Raw genomic sequence first — 18388 nt, forward strand, 5'->3', positions numbered from 1 at the left:
AAGGAGATATCTTTTGGTGGTATTTAATCACCACTCTTTTTTTTTTTTTTTTTTGCTAAACAAATAAAAAAAAGACCACAAATTTTGACAAAAAAAAAAAAACGTTTCTGTTATCAAATTTTACAGATAAGTAATGTTTCTTCACTGATGGACAGTGATGAGGCTGCACTGATGCAAGCTTATGCGGCTGCACTGACGGGCGCTGATGAGGTTACATTGATATGCTGTATTGATGGGAACTGATGAGACTGCACTGATGGACGTTGATGAGGTTGCACTGATGTATACTGATAAGGCTACACTGATGGGAGCTAATGAGGTTGCACTGATGGATGGGGATGAGGCTGCACTGATGAATACTGATGAGGTTGCACTGATAGGCGCTGATGAGGCTGCACCAATGGATACTGATGAGGCTGCACTGATAAGAGCTAAAGAGGCTGCACTGATGGATACTGATGAGGTTGCACTGATGTATACTGATGAGGCTGCATTGATGAGAGCTGATGAGGCTGCACTGATGGATACTGATGAGGCTGCACTGATGGATACTGATGAGGCTGCACTGATGGATACTGATGAGGTTGCACTGATGTATACTGATGAGGCTGCATTGATGGGAGCTGATGAGGCTGCACCGATGGATACTGATGAGGTTTTACTGATGGATACTGATGAGGCTGAACTTATGGATACTGATGAGGTTGCACTGATGGATACTGATGAGGTTGGAATGATGGATACTGATGAGGTTGGAATGATGGATACTGATGAGGTTGCAATGATGGATACTGATGAGGTTGGAATGATGGATACTGATGAGGCTGCACTGATGGGCGCTGATGGGGTTGCACTCATATGCTGCACTGATTATCAGTGTAAATGTGTGCTGTCACAGCATTGCTTATCCGCTTTTCTTTTCAAAATAACAGAGCGGGCAACGACTTGGCAAATGAGGTTTAATGTGGAGAAGTGTAAGGTTTTGCACTTGGGGACTAAAAACATAAAAGCACAATACACGTTAGGAGGGGAACCCTTGGGGGAATCAAAAATGGAGAAAGATCTGGGAGTCCTGGTAGATGATAGACTAGACAATAGCATGCAATGTCAAGCGGCAGCTTCCAAAGCCAGCAGAATATTAGCATGCATAAAGAAGGGGATGTTTTCCAGAGATAAGACTATAATTCTTCCACTTTATAAAACCGCATTTGGAGTATTCTGTCCAGTTCTGGTCACCAGTCCTCAGGAGGGATGTGTTGGAGCTAGAGAGGATCCAGAGAAGGGCAACTAAACTAATTAGGGGATTGGAGGACCTTTAATTATGAAGAGCGTCTGCAATCGCTTGATTTATTCTCCCTGGAGAAGAGGCGCCTGAGAGGGGACATGATAGCAATTTATAAATATCTCAATGGTGATCTCAGCATAGAAAAAACGGTGTTGTAGAAGTCTCTCGGCTATAGCACAGTCGGCAAGTGGTGTAATAAAAGATTTTGCCCACAAGGAATTGGCAGGGTCACAGCATATATTACATGCATGCCACCCGGCACAGCGAGCGAGAGCGATGACATCAGCATTTCCCCCAGAGCTTAGTAAATATGGAGAAACTGATGATTTCTATGGGAACCATCCGCAATGTATGGGTTTGATAATCGCACTGACTTCATGCCACATAAAAACTGCAACTAATCCCCCCATTCTGGGCCCAGCAGGGGGGGGGGGATGATCTCTTGTGGGGGCCCAGGGGGAAAGGTAGGATGCAGACAGCTCTGGTAGGGCAAAGATTTCTATGATTGGTCAGGATGGAGCCAAGGACAGAGGGCGCTAATAGGTCCAGCCAGGAGTAGAGTGGGCGCTCAGTGTGACACGGCAGGTGTACATTGGACACCCCATGACATTTGGCATCCCTGGAGACATATTACCCCGCCCCCTCCTATTCCCAACATGCGTCTGTGCCGCTCTGCGTCCTTTGCGTGCCCTCACTCAGTTCCGGGACTCTATTTCCCGGCATGCCCCGCTCTCAGGCCCTTTGAGTGTCGCGCTGGGCCGTGTGGGGGCGCTGTGTCCGCTAGGCTGTCTCCGTTTGTTGGGTGGCGGACGGATCCATGGCCGCTGCGGGGGCCGCGATAACTCGGCCGGGCCGGGCACACCGACGGGGGGAGAACATAGTGAGCCGACTCCGGAGAGCTCAGACCACCGGCTTCGGCCTGACTAGAGGAACCCAGGTGAGGGCAGGGAGGGGCCCGGTGTGTGCCGGGGGAGGAAGGGGGGCCTACTGCAAGTCCGACTACCACAGAGACCTCACCCGGCCTGTCATCTCCCCGCACTGCCTGTATCCCTATACAGTATATATATATATATATATATATAGAGCTGTGTACACTCCGCACCCCTGCATTACCTGTACATCATATATCATCCCGTCATTGTGTACTATAAGGAGGGGGGGGGGTGATATCACCCAAACTACACAACCCCTCCCTCCTCACCTCCTCCCCCCCTCTACACTACACAACCCCTCCCTCCTCTACACTACAAAACCCCTCCCTCCTCTACACTACAGAACCCCCCCTCTACACTACACAACTCCTCCCTCCCCCCTCTACACTACACAACCCCTCCCTCCTCACCTCCCCCCCTCTACACTACACAACCCCTCCCTCCGCTACACTACACAACCCCTCCCTCCGCTACACTACACAACCCCCCCCCCCTCTACACTACACAACCCCTCCCTCCTCCTCCCCTCTACACTACACAACCCCTCCCTCCTCTACACTACAGAACCCCCCCCCTCTACACTACACAACTCCTCCCTCCCCCCTCTACACTACACAACCCCTCCCTCCTCACCTCCCCCCCTCTACACTACACAACCCCTCCCTCCTCACCTCCCTCTACACTACACAACCCCTCCCTCCCCCTCTACACTACACAACCTCCCCCTTCTACACTACACAACCCCTCCCTCCTCCTCCCCTCTACACTACCCAACTCTTCCCTCCTCTACACTACACAACCCCTCCCTCCTCCTCCCCTCTACACTACCCAACTCTTCCCTCCTCTACACTACACAACCCCTCCCTCCTCTACACTACATTACACAACCCCTCCCTCCTCTACTGAACCCTCCCCCCCTCTACACTACACAACCCCTCCCTCCCCCCTCCACTATACTACCCTTCCCTCCTCCCTCCCCCCCCCCATACAACCCCTCCCCCCCCCTCTACACTACACAACCCCTCCCTCCCCCCCCCCTCTACACTACACAACCCCTCCCTCCCCCCCCTCTCTACACTACACAACCCCTCCCTCCTTCCCCTTCATTGCTACACCAGCCCTCCCACCTCTGCGCTACACAACCCCCCTTCCCTCCTCCCCCCCCTCTGTGCTACACAGCCCCCCTCCCACCCACACAAGCGCTGCACTGCACAACCCCTCACTCCCTTCCCCCCCCCCCTAATTCTCTAATGTTGTTCTTGAATATCATGACACCTCTCTCTCTCTCTCTCCTTTTTACTCCATGTTTATACTTATCTCTTATCTTATCTTATCTGACACCCCTCAGGCTGGGAGCACACAGGGGGTTTTCATAATGAAATTGCGCTTCATAATTCCCAAAGATTGTCTGTGGTTAATCGATAACAATTGCTGTGGTTGTGCGTTGTAGAAATCGATCGTATAAATCTGAAACATCAGATCGGGTCATTATCTGAGAGTGATTGCTACTACATACTACATTCCTCTGCTCCCTGTGTGCAGTGATTGGACGGTGATGAATATTGTAGCATAGAACGCCTGTGTGCAGTGATTGGACGGTGATGAATATTGTAGCATAGAACGTCTGTGTGCAGTGATTGGACGGTGATGATCATTGTAGCATAGAACGCCTGTGTGCAGTGATTGGACGGTGATGATCATTGTAGCATAGAACGCTGTGTGAGTCGAGATGAATATTGTAGCATAGAACGCCTGTGTGCAGTGATTGGACGTTGATGAATATTGTAGCATAGAACGCCTGTGTGCAGTGATTGGACGGTGATGATCATTGTAGCATAGAACGCCTGTGTGCAGTGATTGGACGGTGATGAATATTGTAGCATAGAACGTCTGTGTGCAGTGATTGGACGGTGATGATCATTGTAGCATAGAACGCCTGTGTGCAGTGATTGGACGGTGATGATCATTGTAGCATAGAACGCCTGTGTGCAGTGATTGGACGGTGATGAATATTGTAGCATAGAACGTCTGTGTGCAGTGATTGGACGGTGATGATCATTGTAGCATAGAACGCCTGTGTGCAGTGATTGGACGGTGATGATCATTGTAGCATAGAACGCCTGTGTGCAGTGATTGGACGGTGATGATCATTGTAGCATAGAACGCTGTGTGCAGTGATTGGACGGTGATGAATATTGTAGCATAGAACGCCTGTGTGCAGTGATTGGACGGTGATGATCACTGTAGCATAGAACGTCTGTGTGCAGTGATTGGACGGTGATGAATATTGTAGCATAGAACGCCTGTGTGCAGTGATTGGACGTTGATGAATATTGTAGCATAGAACGCCTGTGTGCAGTGATTGGACGGTGATGATCACTGTAGCATAGAACGCCTGTGTGCAGTGATTGGACGGTGATGATCATTGTAGCATAGAACGCCTGTGTGCAGTGATTGGACGGTGATGAATATTGTAGCATAGAACGTCTGTGTGCAGTGATTGGACGGTGATGATCATTGTAGCATAGAACGCCTGTGTGCAGTGATTGGACGGTGATGAATATTGTAGCATAGAACGCTGTGTGCAGTGATTGGACGGTGATGAATATTGTAGCATAGAACACCTGTGTGCAGTGATTGGACGGTGATGAATATTGTAGCATAGAACGCTGTGTGCAGTGATTGGACGGTGATGAATATTGTAGCATAGAACGCTGTGTGCAGTGATTGGACGGTGATGAATATTGTAGCATAGAACGCCTGTGTGCAGTGATTGGACGTTGATGAATATTGTAGCATAGAACGCCTGTGTGCAGTGATTGGACGTTGATGAATATTGTAGCATAGAACGCCTGTGTGCAGTGATTGGACGGTGATGATCACTGTAGCATAGAACGCCTGTGTGCAGTGATTGGACGGTGATGATCATTGTAGCATAGAACGCCTGTGTGCAGTGATTGGACGGTGATGAATATTGTAGCATAGAACGTCTGTGTGCAGTGATTGGACGGTGATGATCATTGTAGCATAGAACGCCTGTGTGCAGTGATTGGACGGTGATGAATATTGTAGCATAGAACGCTGTGTGCAGTGATTGGACGGTGATGAATATTGTAGCATAGAACACCTGTGTGCAGTGATTGGACGGTGATCATTGTAGCATAGAACACCTGTGTGCAGTGATTGGACGGTGATCATTGTAGCATAGAACGCCTGTGTGCAGTGATTGGACGGTGATGATCATTGTAGGATAGAACGCCTGTGTGCAGTGATTGGACGGGGATGAATATTGTAGCATAGAACGCCTGTGTGCAGTGATTGGACGGTGATGATCATTGTAGCATTGAACGCCTGTGTGCAGTGATTGGACGGGGATGATCATTGTAGCATAGAACGCTGTGTGCAGTGATTGGACGGGGATGATTACTGTAGCATAGAACCCCTGTGTGCACCCAGCCTGACTCATGTTTATGTTCTCTATATTTCCCATCTTTACATTTTACTATCTCTGTCATTGTCTGTGTTTGGGATTATTCACCCTGACTGAGCGGGCTCTTCGCTGTCAATAGAAATGTATGTCTGCACACTGGAGTGATGGGAGTTTGTGTACAAATCAATGACCGCTCCTCCAGAGGCCCTCATCCATCCTGTGCACATGCAAAGTTCAGATATGTAGTTACAGCCAGCAGCTGCTGCCTATCAATGGAAGTAGAAACAGAGGGGGCGCCAGACTCAGTGCATTATTAAAACAAACGAGTCAATAAAATCAAAACAAGTGGCAATTCTCAAGATTGATGAGAAAAAAACTGGCCTAAATAGTTAGGACTCCTCAGTTACCAGGCCTCTCCGAGCCATCAGAGTATTGCAGCAGCCTCGAGCCCTGGCTGTGTCACTAGATGGAAGCGGCTGATTGCTGACGTAACAAGCATGGAGGGCCGGACGTCATTACGGAGGACATGCTGAGATTTGGATGGGCGGTAACGCGTTTCAAAGCAATGGCTTCTTCTTCAGACCAAGGGCTCGAGGCTGCTACAATACCCAGATGGCTCGGAGAGACCTGGAAACTGAGTCCTAACTGTTTAAACCCGTTTTTACTCATCAATCATGTAAGTTGCCACTGGTTTCGATTTTATTGACTCGTTTGTTTTAATACTGCACTGAGTCTGGTGCCCCTCTGTTCATATTTCCACTACAGAGTCCCTTGCTTCGCTCGAAGGCAGTGTTTCTCAACTCCGGTCCTCGGTGCACACTAACAGGCCAGGTTTGCAAGAAAACTGAAATACATCACAGGTGATATCATTTGCTGCTCAGTGATTGCAGTACTCTAGTCTGCATCTCCCCAAGATAATACTTAAAATCTGGCCTGTTAGTGTGCCCTGAGGACTGGAGTTGAGAAACCCTGCTCTAAGGGTGCTGCTACCAGGTGCTGGTTGATTATTTTTCATCTTATTTACTTTCCTATTTTTCATCTTATTGACTTTCCTATTTTATCATGATGTTTTGCTAATCTTATGTTTGTTATACATCCCTCCAGCACCACTTTACATATATTATAGGAATTGATCGATAATAGTGTTTATTTTCTGGGCCGATACGGATTTTCAGGCTGATAGCCGACATTGGGTGATATTCTGCACATTTAAAGTTTTTATTTTTACACTGTCTTTTTTTTTTTTTTTTTTTAAATCACTTTTATTGCTGTCACAAGGAATGTAAACAATCCATTGTGACAGTAATAGGCATTGACAGGTTCTCTTTATGGAGGGATCTGGGGTCTGTAAGACCCCAAACCCCTCCTCTACACTTAAAAGCATTAAAAAGGGCAAGTTTGGCTGTTTTGAATACTATCAATTGTTTTTTTTTTTTTTTTTTAATCTAGTGGAACAACCACTTGAAGCAATATCGGCAAGTTTGTGACTGATACCGATACTTCAAAAAAGTCAATATCGGCCTCTGATAATCGGCCCTTCGATCCCTATTTTATTATGATGCTGCCTAATATTGACCTGTACAGATGGCTGTACACAAACTCCTGTAACTCCCCAGGCACAGGGATATCCAAGATTTCCCCAATCCTCTTCCAGGACAGCAACCTGAGAGATGATTGTTTTCGTCTCTACCACAAATCTGGTGGTTAGAAAAAAAAAAAAAAAAAGGTTACTTACAGCACAAACTACATATCAAAATCCTGCAGTCTTTGGTTTAACTAATGACGTAGGCCCCTGTCACACCGGCGCACCGCCCAACGGAGTCTGTTCTGCTCACTGTGTGCAGAGACATAGCTGTCAGATCCCTGCTCTCCTCTATGGGAGTTCGGATGAGAATGGACCGCCTGTCCGTTCTCATCCGATCTGATCCTCCAGACGGATGGAAAATGGGGTTTCAATCTGTCTGGATTTCACGGACCGGATTGGATCGGAGAGCAGCGGGTGTTAGCGGAGACGTCTCTTCTGATACCCACTGCCCCATAGGGATGCATGGAGCATCCGATCAGGTTCACCTGAAAAATTGTCAGGCGGATCGGGTTGCCCGTGTGAAAAGGGCCATAGGCAGCAGAACCTGTATACCAACTTGCTATTCTTTAATTACTTGAAAACCAGGCCTTTTCTGGCACTTTTTATATACAAGTTTAAATCAGTATATATATATATTTTTTAAGGCAATCACTTAACCCCCAAACATTATACTTTTTTTTTTTTTTTGAGACCCTAGGGAATAAAATGGCGATTGTTGCAAATTTTTATGTATCTTGGTATTTGCACAACAGTTTTTCAAACACAATTGCAAAAAAAAAAAAATACATTTTAATAATTAAAATAAAATTATATATATATATATATATAATATATATATATATATTTTATTTCCTAGGGTCTCTGCTAAAAAAAAGAAAAAAAAAATATATATAACATTATATCTGACATATGTTGTAAGCAACATATGTCAGAAAAAGGATTAGTCTTTTAAGGCTGAGTTCACACTGCTGCACGGAGCGGCTCACAGTGGGGTCCGGTGCGTCCATGTTCAGTTTCAGGTGATTTCAGTCCGAAGTTTTGGCTGAATTTGGATCTAAAGCAGACCAGAAGACGCACAGGACTCCTGTGCAATTCGCTCCGGAGATATGTAAACTGGCTCCATAGAGAGCCAGTCACAATCTCCTGTCATGCAAATTGGATGCGTAGAAATCCACATCCAATTCACAAAGTGTGAACCCAGCCTTAGTGGTTAAATTGCCCTCATTTAGCCTAGGTTCACACTGAGGCTGTTTTGACATTTCAAGCCGGCATTTCATTCTGAGTTTGGGGGTGATTTCACAGACATCTGTGTGGGTTTCTGCTCAGAGGTCTATGGAAATCATCCCCCGAAGTCTCCAAAAGTAGTACAGAAAAATCGGCGTCGCACCAGTTCGGACGGTGTAATTCCCGGCAATTGGCTTCAATTTGACATGTCAAATCTGACCAATGTGAACATAGATTTACTGCCGGTTCACATTATTGCGGCTGCGGAGATCGCATGTAATTCGGAGCGCACTGCTCTTTATTACATGCGATCTCATGTGCGGATGCGAATTCAGCCATACACATTGTATAGCTGAATTCGCACTGTATCGGCACCAAAGACGCACATGACCCTTTTTTTTTTCAGCCGCATCAGAATCGGAACGCACAGTGGTTCACACTTGTGCGATCCGATCCTGTGCGAACTGTCAGATCGCACTGCGATATGCGATCAAACTGGGGGTGTCGTTAACATTTAATTGACACCCCCTGCGTATCACATATGGCAGTGTGAACTGCCAGATGTGCGGATGTGATGCGGGAACAGGCTGAGAATTCGCAGCCTGCCCGCATCGCACAAGTGTGAACCGAGCCTAAGGCTGCATTCACACTTGAGCGTAGCGTTTTTTACCGCAATTTTTTTCAGGCGTTTTTCATTGACATCTATCAAAAACGCTGGTAATCAGCTCAAAAAGAAGCTCATGTACTTTTTTCAGCTACAGGCGTTTTGCAAAACGCTCAGATGTGAACAGGGGCCATTTAAATGAATTACTTGTTGGGCGTTTTGGAAGCGTTTTTGGAGCTGAAAACGCCCAGGTGTGAATGGAGCCTTACAGACTGAAGTTCATCCCTTTGATCTAAAAGAACCAAATGAAACATTGTAAAACATGTTTATAGTTATCTCCCAGCGCTGAGCAATGTCGATAAACATTTGCCAGAGCCTTTTTTTTTTTTTTACAGACAGCTGTGAGTGAGCAGAGAACAGCTCTGCACTGTATGAATCGTGGAAACGCTGGATCAGGGCTTCCCAAACTTTTTTGGGCCGAGACCCACTTCTGAATACAGTTATTTTTTGGGACCCACTTGCTTGTAATTGAATATTGTAAAGTGCAACAGAATTTGTTGGCGCTATATAAATGCAAATAATAATGCATATTTTTAAAGGGAGGAGGATGTTAAATCAAAAATATAAATTTACTACTTTTCAATTTATTATTGAATACACTTTCCAGATGTTCTAAGTGAGGGGTCAAAAAACTGTGGCATATAAGCAGAGTTGTAAGTAATCAGCACCCTCATACAGTATAAGGCAGGCAGAGGACAGAAATTAACCACCCCAGGACAGGGATCAGCAGGCTATATGGCACTCACCCTCCTTCCCCTCCCAGCGGTCCACAGTGAAGGTGAAGCCCCTGTTTGCCCTCTCCAGGGCCCAGCACACCTCACCCAGAGTCTCCATGTTGAGGAGCTCTATGCTGGTCTTCAGATCCTCTACCGGGGTCACAGAAGCTGCCATGAACTCCTGACACCGCCGGGCCACCTGGTCCTCCTATGACATGGAGGCTGCTGTCTCTGCCCACTATAGCTGAGAGAATCCCGCCGCCAGTCTAGCCACCACCGCTGCCACCAGCAAGACCAAGGAGCTGTCTCTGTGCTCCATGAACATATCCTACATAACAGCCCACATACGTACTCACTGATGCAAGTATCCTCCTCGTGGGAAATGCAGACCAGCCTTCGTAAACTGCGTGGGTGAAGTCCTGGATCCATCACGATTTGACTGCTCTTTGCGCGGGATCGCACAGCACAATTTAAGCGGGCCCGCTCTGTGAATTCCGGCTCTGCGCGACCCACTCAAACACAGCTCGCGACCCATGCGCAGTGCGCACCAAGCTGTGAAGCTGCAAGCTGTCCCAGCTGGGTGCCAACACCTGCAACCACAGAGGGAGAGAAGCGAGGCTTTGGGCGGCTGGATCGCCCGGGACAGGTGAGTGTGTGTTTATTAAAAGTCAGCAGTTAGACTTTTTTTTGTAGCTGCTGACTTTTGATAAACACAAAAATGAGTGGAACTCCGCTTTTAAGATCGCGAGGGAGGGTTGAATCGGGATCACGTGTTTTTTTTCTTTTCAAGGATTAATCGTGCAGCTCTAGCCTATAGCAGTTTTCCCTTCTGGGTAGCGGGCGTGACTGCACACCGCCGCCTGCTCTCTTTTGCTGTGATTATGCACAGGGGGTACCGCAGACTCTCTCCCCCGGCACCCGCTGACTGTTCAGTACAGAGGCAGAATGGCCGATGTAAACAAGGCAGATTGTTGTTCTGTCAGTAGGAAAGGCGTTAATCCTGTGTTCCTGCAAAGCAGAGACATGGATCTATGTCTTCCCCTAGTAAAAACATCTCCCCCCCCCCCCACAGTACATAAACACTGGCTAGGGACACAGTGAACCCTTTGATCATCCCTGATAACCGTTTCCCTACAAGTGTCATTAGTACAGTTACCATGCATATGTTTAGCACTGATTACTCTACTAGTGCCACTGGTCCCCAAAAAATGTAGTGTCTGCCGCAATGTTGCAGATCGCCGCCATTACTAGTAAAAAAACTAAATCCATACAAATTCCATAAATATATCCCATAGTGTGTATAACTTATGCGCAAATCAATCAATATATGCTTAATGGGATTTTTTTTACCAATTTGATTTTGGTTTACATTTTTTTTTTTTTTTTTTAATTATGTTTTTTTGCAGAAAGTAAAGTGTTTTTTTTTTCCTCCCAAAACTGAGGTGATCAAATACACCAAAAGAAAGCTCTATTTGTGGGGAAAAAAAGGACATAAAAATGTTATATACAGCGTCGCACGACCGTGCAATTATCAGTTAAAATAAAGCAGTGCCGTATTGCAAGAAAAGGCCTGGTCATGAAGAGGGGTAAATCTTCCGGAACTGAAGTTGTTAAAAGTATCTAGTTGTAGCAATCAGGAGAAAAAGAACATCGGCGTAATGTAGACTGTAAAGGGAAACGCCACGCAAAAGGGGAATTTCTGTTTAAGTCTTCCCTCCTCTCCTGCTGCATGTAGATTTTTGTTTTCTCAGGGGTGTACTTAGTTTGGACAGGTACTTGCTTCCACTTCTGATCAGATTGCCTCTCCCCCTCCGTCCCCGCAGTCTTCTGGGAAGCGTCACAGGTCCCAGAAGACTGCAGGACCATTCACAAAGCTCAGCGCTGCTCGCACATGTGCAGTGGGCAGCTGGCTGCGAAGCCAAAAGCAGCATAGCCAGCTGCCCACAGGGTGGCAGTGCCAGGAACCCTGAAGGCTAGTGAAGAGCTAGGCCTGGTAAGGACGGCGCTGGATCCCTGGACACAGGTAAGTGTCCTTTATTTAATAAAAGTCATTAGCTACAGGATTTTTCCCCAGAGTGAGCCCCGGTTCACATTTGTGCGAGTGCCGGGTTCGCATGTAATATCGGAGCGCACTGCTCCGACATTACATGCGATCAGCTGTGCGGTGCGAGTTTAGCCATACAGTTTGTATGGCTAAATTCGCATCGCACCCGGAGCAAAGACGCACAGGAGGCATTTTTGCAGCCGCATCAGGATCGGATCGCACAGCGGTTCACACTTGTGCGATCCGCTCCTGTGCAAACTGCACGATCGCACTGCGATATGCGATCAAACTGGGGGTGTCGTTAAGATTACATTGACACCCCCAGCGTATCGCATATGGCAGTGTGAACTGCCGGGGGTGCGTGTGCGATGCGGGAACAGGCTGCGAATTCGCAGCCTTCCCGCATCGCATAAATGTGAACCGAGCCTTAACCTCCTTTTTAAAATAGCTTTAGACTTTATTTCTCCCAGTTACTACAACTAAATACTTTTTAATACAACACATCTCTTATAATTGTGGTGTATATTATACTACAGTAACAAAGTTGCTTTTTTTGCAGAAAATTGTTAAAATTTGCACAAACTGCTGCATTCATCCTGCCATCAATTTTTTTTCTTTTTTACAAGATTCCCTGTGCCTTTAGTGCTCACCCCCTTCAAAACAGTGAGCCACCACCATGCTTCACAGTGGGATGATATTCCTGTTGACCCCCTATCAAAACATAGCTCTTATGCGTGTGACAATAAAGCTCTATTTTGGTCTCGTCACTCCAGATTACAGTGTGCTGGAAGCTGTGAGGCATGTCAAGGTGGTGTTGGGCATATTGTACCCGGGCTTTTTGTAGCATTGGCACAGTAAGGCTCGGTTCACATCTATTCAGTTTGCGAATGGTGCATTTTGCGTTTTTGCATCCGCGATTTTATCGTTTTTTGCGCTGCTTTTTTTTTTGGCCAGTTTTTGCTGGGCAGATTAAGAAAAATGTGAAATCACAGTAAAATAGCAGCAAAAATGCACTACATGCTTTTCTGCAGCTTCTAAATTGACGTCTATGGAACAAAAAAAAGAAAAGCACTGTTTTTGCGTTTTAAAAAAAGTCCCTGATCCTTTCCAAAAATGCAGCGGCTGAAAAAAGAATAGATGTGAACGTGTCCCATAGGAATCCATTGTAACCTATGTGCCCCCTCTTGTCTGTACCAAGGCCAAACATTCCAGGTGGTGGAAACTTTTTTTATCAGGGCCATTCGGGGGATTTCCGTTATTTTTTATTTAAAAAGGAGCCAAACAACGGTGTGATAATTTCACGATTTCTGCCAGAGGATGCAAACTTCTGAGCACAGCTGACTTGTTATAGTTCTAGTATAGTGATAAACTTCTGCGGCCAAAAATGGTGTTCCCTGCATTTTGCGGATTTTTTTAAAAAAAGGCACCGAAAACGCTTGTGATTTTGCTGAAATTTTACCGCAATTTGACTGTGCTTATGGGGTGTTTTTCATGGGTCATGTGACTCAAAACTCGTTATTGATGCGTTCTTGCTGCTTTTTCAATGCATTTCAACGGGGAGGTGTGTTTTTTTTTTTTTTTTGCTACTGACCAAAAATGCAGCAAGTCTGATTCTTAACATCACAACGGAAGCGCAGCGGACCAGTGTGAAGACATACATAGGATTTAAAGGGATGCATTTTTCTTGAGCTTTTCTTGCGCTAAAGGTGCTGATATTGGCCAAAAATAAATTTTATATTAATTTTAAATTCATGATATTAATTTAAAAAGTAGAATATAATACTAAATAAATATATATATATATATATATATATATATATATATATTTTCATATTCACCTAGTTCGTTGGTTCTCCTTTTTGGATAAAGGGTAAGGCAACTTTTTCTAGGGAATGCCTAGATATTTCTAGCATTGAATTACAAATGTGGAAGTGCTAATGTGGAGCAAACTTTTCTCTTCATTGCACTGCTTGCTTAGACTACAGACGGGTCATTCAGTGCTGTATCTTGGCCTAGGCCAACAAGGCCCAGGCCTAGGGCAGCACTTTGCAGGGGGGGCAGCAAAAAAGCTGCACCACGCACGAGTAAAAAACAGCCTCCTCCCGCCTCCCCCCACTAAAGAGTTCCTGACAGCTTGTGCTACACACTTTTAGTATAGTGCCAGTCTTATAGGGCGAATTGGGCTGGAGGGCAGGGTCCAGGAGGCAAAGCAGTCTGGCACCCCCATAAAGCGGTCACACCGCTACCTCCTGGTATGATATGGTATGATATGATGGGCACTGCTAAAGCTGAATTTATGGGAACTGATGAGGCTACACTGATGGGCACTGATAGACTGTGGCTGTGGTCTGTGGTTTAAAGATGACAGGGCGGGTCATAAACAGGAAGAGGTGTGGCCTTTACAGGAAGGGGTGTGTTGTATTTAAATTAGGGGGTTCACAAGTTTAGTCAGGCCTAGGGCAGCACAAAACCTAAATACACCACTGGGGTCATTACCTGTGCAGTGCCAAGCTGCATGCCTTAAAGTGGAACTTTAGTCAGAAAATGAAGTCCTGCTAGATCACTTCAGGCTGACCCTTTTGCAGGTATAGCGATGTAAAACATTAAAAATAAGTGTTTGTACTGTTTAAAATCCAGTAATATCCTGTTCTTCACATGCTCAGCTGCTTTCCATTTTTGGCATTTTTAGGCACTGCTAAGTTTGTAGAGGCCAATCTGCTGACAGCCTTAAAGCAGATTGAAACCCTCCTATCCTTTACAGCCAAGGACACTGCTTCTGTTTAAACTGCAACTGCCATGGTGCTGCACATGTAATCAGTTATGACACCAATAATTTGATGGTTTGACAGTTTGGTCAAGGAAAAAACCAAATGTGACAGTTAGCAATCCCCGCATTCCAGGAATATAACTTTTTTTTTTTTTTTTTTTACACTTTAATCAATCGGTTTAGTTCGCTTAATGATTTACTGTTGTTTGGGGGCTCCGAGCTTCAGCAGAATGGAAGCCTCCAGCAAGAAGCAAGTTATGGGTAAAGTGCCGCTTTAAAATAAGTATAGGTTTTTGTTTTTTGACATCATACTTACCTAGGTGGATGCAGCATCAGATTCCTGAGAACTGAGCAATCAAACACCGCTGATCGCTCAGTGCTATGTGAACAGTGAGCCGGTGACTGTTGATCTGCTCCATCAGTAACCCTACTTACAAGGGAGTATGCCTCCTTTGGGGGGGGGGGGGGGCAGAGGGGAGGGGTAAGGTATTCAGAACCCAAGATAGGGTTAAATGTGAGAAGAGGGGGAGTGTGTGCAGGAAATCTGCCCAGAAATTCAATGTCTATCTTATGCAGGTGTAAACCACAAGGTGCAGGTAGGAAGGTTTGCAATTCTTTGATGTAGGTTTGGTTGCACTCTATTTGTTTCTGCTGCCTGCAGCAAACTCCGATTGGGAGTAGTTTTGAAAAATGCTGGTGGCATGTCCCAGGCCATTTTAGATACATTTCCATGTTAAACTGGTATGGACATATAAAGAATGCAATGACTTATTTTTTGAGACTTCATCGTAAAGTGTTAATTTTATTGCAGATTTCCGAGGAGCTGCTGAAGGAGCGAGACAAACAGGCGAAATGGAACAGCATCCCTCTGCTTTTACACAAATTATATGAGGGCAGTCATCCCAACAGTGACTTTTCCCAGTGCCAGGGAATCTTGAAGGTAAGATATTTTTATTTATTTTTTTCCTTTGTCATAAATGCTAGAAAAAAATTAAATGTACACATGATTCCATCCTACACAGTGTCGTTTTTAGTGTTTGGTGATTAAAGTAAAACTTTGGTCAAATGAACAAAGTGACCTATATCCCTTATTCACACAGGCGTACTTATGCGTAAATCCATGGGAAGGGCTGCCTATGCATCTCGTTCAGGCACAGATGTTCCATGCATACGCATGCTAGCAGTCCTATTTGTGTATTGTGATGCAGCAGCTACATGGACACAGCTTGGACAGCCATGAAGGGACTGGTCCCCGAACGCACACTGTGGGGACACGTGCCTGCACAGCTGTCAAATTGGGACAAGCAGCTGTGTCTGTGCAGCTACTTCATACCAACAGACATGAATTTGACTTCCTGCTCGGAAAATCTGTGCATCCCCTGCAGGCAAAGATGGCCCGTTAGTGGGGTGTAGTCCTAGACATTCCTGTATGAATGAGGCAATAGGATGTAGTCTTTCAGTAACAATACCGAATTTCCCTTTTGTTCATTGACGGACACAGCTCCTGTCATTCTTGACCATTGTTTATACTGCCCCCTACAGGAGTAGAACACTTGGCAGAAAAAACTTCTGGCTACTCCCATGGGCAGTCCCAGGGGGTATATTCCCTCTCCCTGCTATAGTCACTGCTAGTTTTTTCCGCCTAGTCAGGACCTAGTTACTTCGTGGGATCTTTGGTCCTGGCAACAACAGGATTTTTCCTGTGAGATCTACAATTAACTGCCGGACTGGGCGAGGGGCTGGATAATCATGATCAAATGGTCACCCCAATCTGGCCAGCGAGAGCACGCGTAGGCCTCAGCTCCACTCTAGGTCGGCTGCGACATGGCCCCACTGGACTGGGGCTGGCTTTGTTAAACGGCGTACGACCTGGCCTTGGCCTGAGTCGCAGCGTTCCTCCTGGCCGACACCCCCCATTTCAATGGAGAGGAGGATCTGTCCACCTCTTTCCTGGTATGGTGAGAAGCTGGTCTGCGGACCAGACTTCTGGGAAGGCTTTGACTGATCTTCCTTTTTTCAAGGAGATCGTCTGTTTGGAGTTACCCTGGATGACATCATTAAAGGTCTCACAGTGGGGGAAGAGTACCTTTCTTCCACAGGCTACTAAGAGCAAGGAACCTCTTCATAGACGTAGGTTCCTTCTTGTCTCATAAGAAGTTTTTTTTTTTTTTTTTCGTCCCTCAGGGTCGACTGACAAGGGCTCAACGCCTTTCAGGGCCTCCTCTGGCGGCTTCAAACGAACCTGGTCTGGCAGGCCGAAAGCTGGCTTCTCCAGACCCGCGGACAAGGCTCCTTCAGCATGAAGGTGCGTCCTCCTCTGTATCAGGGTTGGGGGGAATGTCTTTGCTGGTTTCCGGACCCTTGGACTTCCCTGGTGCAAGACAAGTGGGTCCACAAAGTTATTCAGTCCGGTTACAAGAGCGAGTTTCGCTCTTGACCCCCGGCAAGGTTTTTTCCTTCCAAGCTGCGCCTGCCCATAGACCAGTTACAGGGTCTGTTTGGGGCGGTACAATACCTGTTCTTTAAAGGGGTGATTGTTCTGGTTCTGGCTTCGGAACGTTTCCAGGGTTTTTACTCCAACCTGCTCACAGTCCCCAGGAAGAAAGGCTAAGTGCGTCCAATCCTGGACCTCAAGATGCTAAATTGCTTTGTGCGGGTACAGAAGTTCAGAATGGAGTCCATTTGAACAGTGGTGGCATCCTCAGGGTGATTTTCTTGCCTCTATTGACATCAAGGATGCCTACCTTCACATTCCTATATGTGCCAGTCACCGATGCTTTCTCTGCTTTGCTGTGGGAGAGGAGCATTATCAGTTTGTGGCATTACCCTTTGGTCTCGCCTCCGCTCTTCACGTCTTTACAAAATAGTTAGCTCCGGTTCTAGCTTTGCTATGCCAATGGGGGATTGCGGTACTGGGCTACTTGGACCATCTCCTGCGTGCGGAGACTCCATCTCCTCTGGTGGAGAACCTGGAGATCACAATACTAACTCTATGGGAGTTCGGCTGGATTCTGAATTTTCAGAAGTCTGCCCTGATCCTGTCCACAAAGCTGAGCAATTTGGGTCTGACTCTGGACTCAGAGGTAGCCAGAGTGCTCCTTCCTCTGGACAAACTCCGTAAATTGCAGACGGCAATTCGCCTAATGCTGTCCAACAAATGGTCATCCCTCCGGACTTGCATGCAGGTGCTGGGCCTGATGGTGTCTACTTTTGAGGCGGTTCTGTTTGCGCAGGTCCATACAAGGTCTCTGCAAAGGGAGATTCTGACCAAATGGGACTAGACTCCGCAGTCTCTGGACAATCAGATCTGGCTGAGTTGGGGCACAAAGGGAGTGGTCTCCTTACCTGGAGGTGTTTCATCAGCTCTCTCTCTGGTGGGGCACCCCTGAGGTGGATCTGCTGGTATCTCGGCTCAACCGAAAGGTGCAGAGGTTTGTGGCTCGCCCAAGGCATCCTCTGGCGGATGCCACAGATGCACTGGTGGCCCCATGGGGTAGTTATAGTCTGATTTGTCTTCCCTCCTCTCAAGCTTCTGCCAAGACTTCAACGCATGTAATTTTAGTGGCTCCGGAATGGCCTCATCGTGCTTGGTACGCAGATCTGGTGTGGCTGGTCACTGACGTTCCTTGGAAGCTTCCTCTCAGGGAGGATCTGCTGTCCCAAGGACTGATCTTCCATCCTGCTTTACAGTCGCTGGGTTTGACGGCTTGGCTGTTGAATGCCAGGTGCTGAAGGATAGAG

At 46.5% G+C, this 18388-nt stretch overlaps 1 protein-coding gene across 1 annotated transcript in view; it reads left to right on the forward strand.

Moving 5' to 3' along the window:
* Positions 1–2078: 2078 nt before the first annotated feature.
* Positions 2079–18388, forward strand: part of TRPC4AP (transient receptor potential cation channel subfamily C member 4 associated protein) — a 91765-nt gene continuing 75455 nt past the window's right edge. Inside the window, exons 1-2 of the mRNA XM_082271362.1 lie at positions 2079–2222; positions 15459–15587. Coding sequence (XP_082127488.1) covers positions 2103–2222; positions 15459–15587 — 249 coding nt within the window. The 5' untranslated portion in view covers positions 2079–2102. The remainder of the gene's footprint in view (positions 2223–15458; positions 15588–18388) is intronic.

The sequence above is a fragment of the Pelophylax lessonae genome (assembly GCF_965119305.1).
Source record: "Pelophylax lessonae genome assembly, chromosome: 11".
In the NCBI taxonomy this organism is placed as follows: Eukaryota; Metazoa; Chordata; class Amphibia; order Anura; family Ranidae; genus Pelophylax; species Pelophylax lessonae.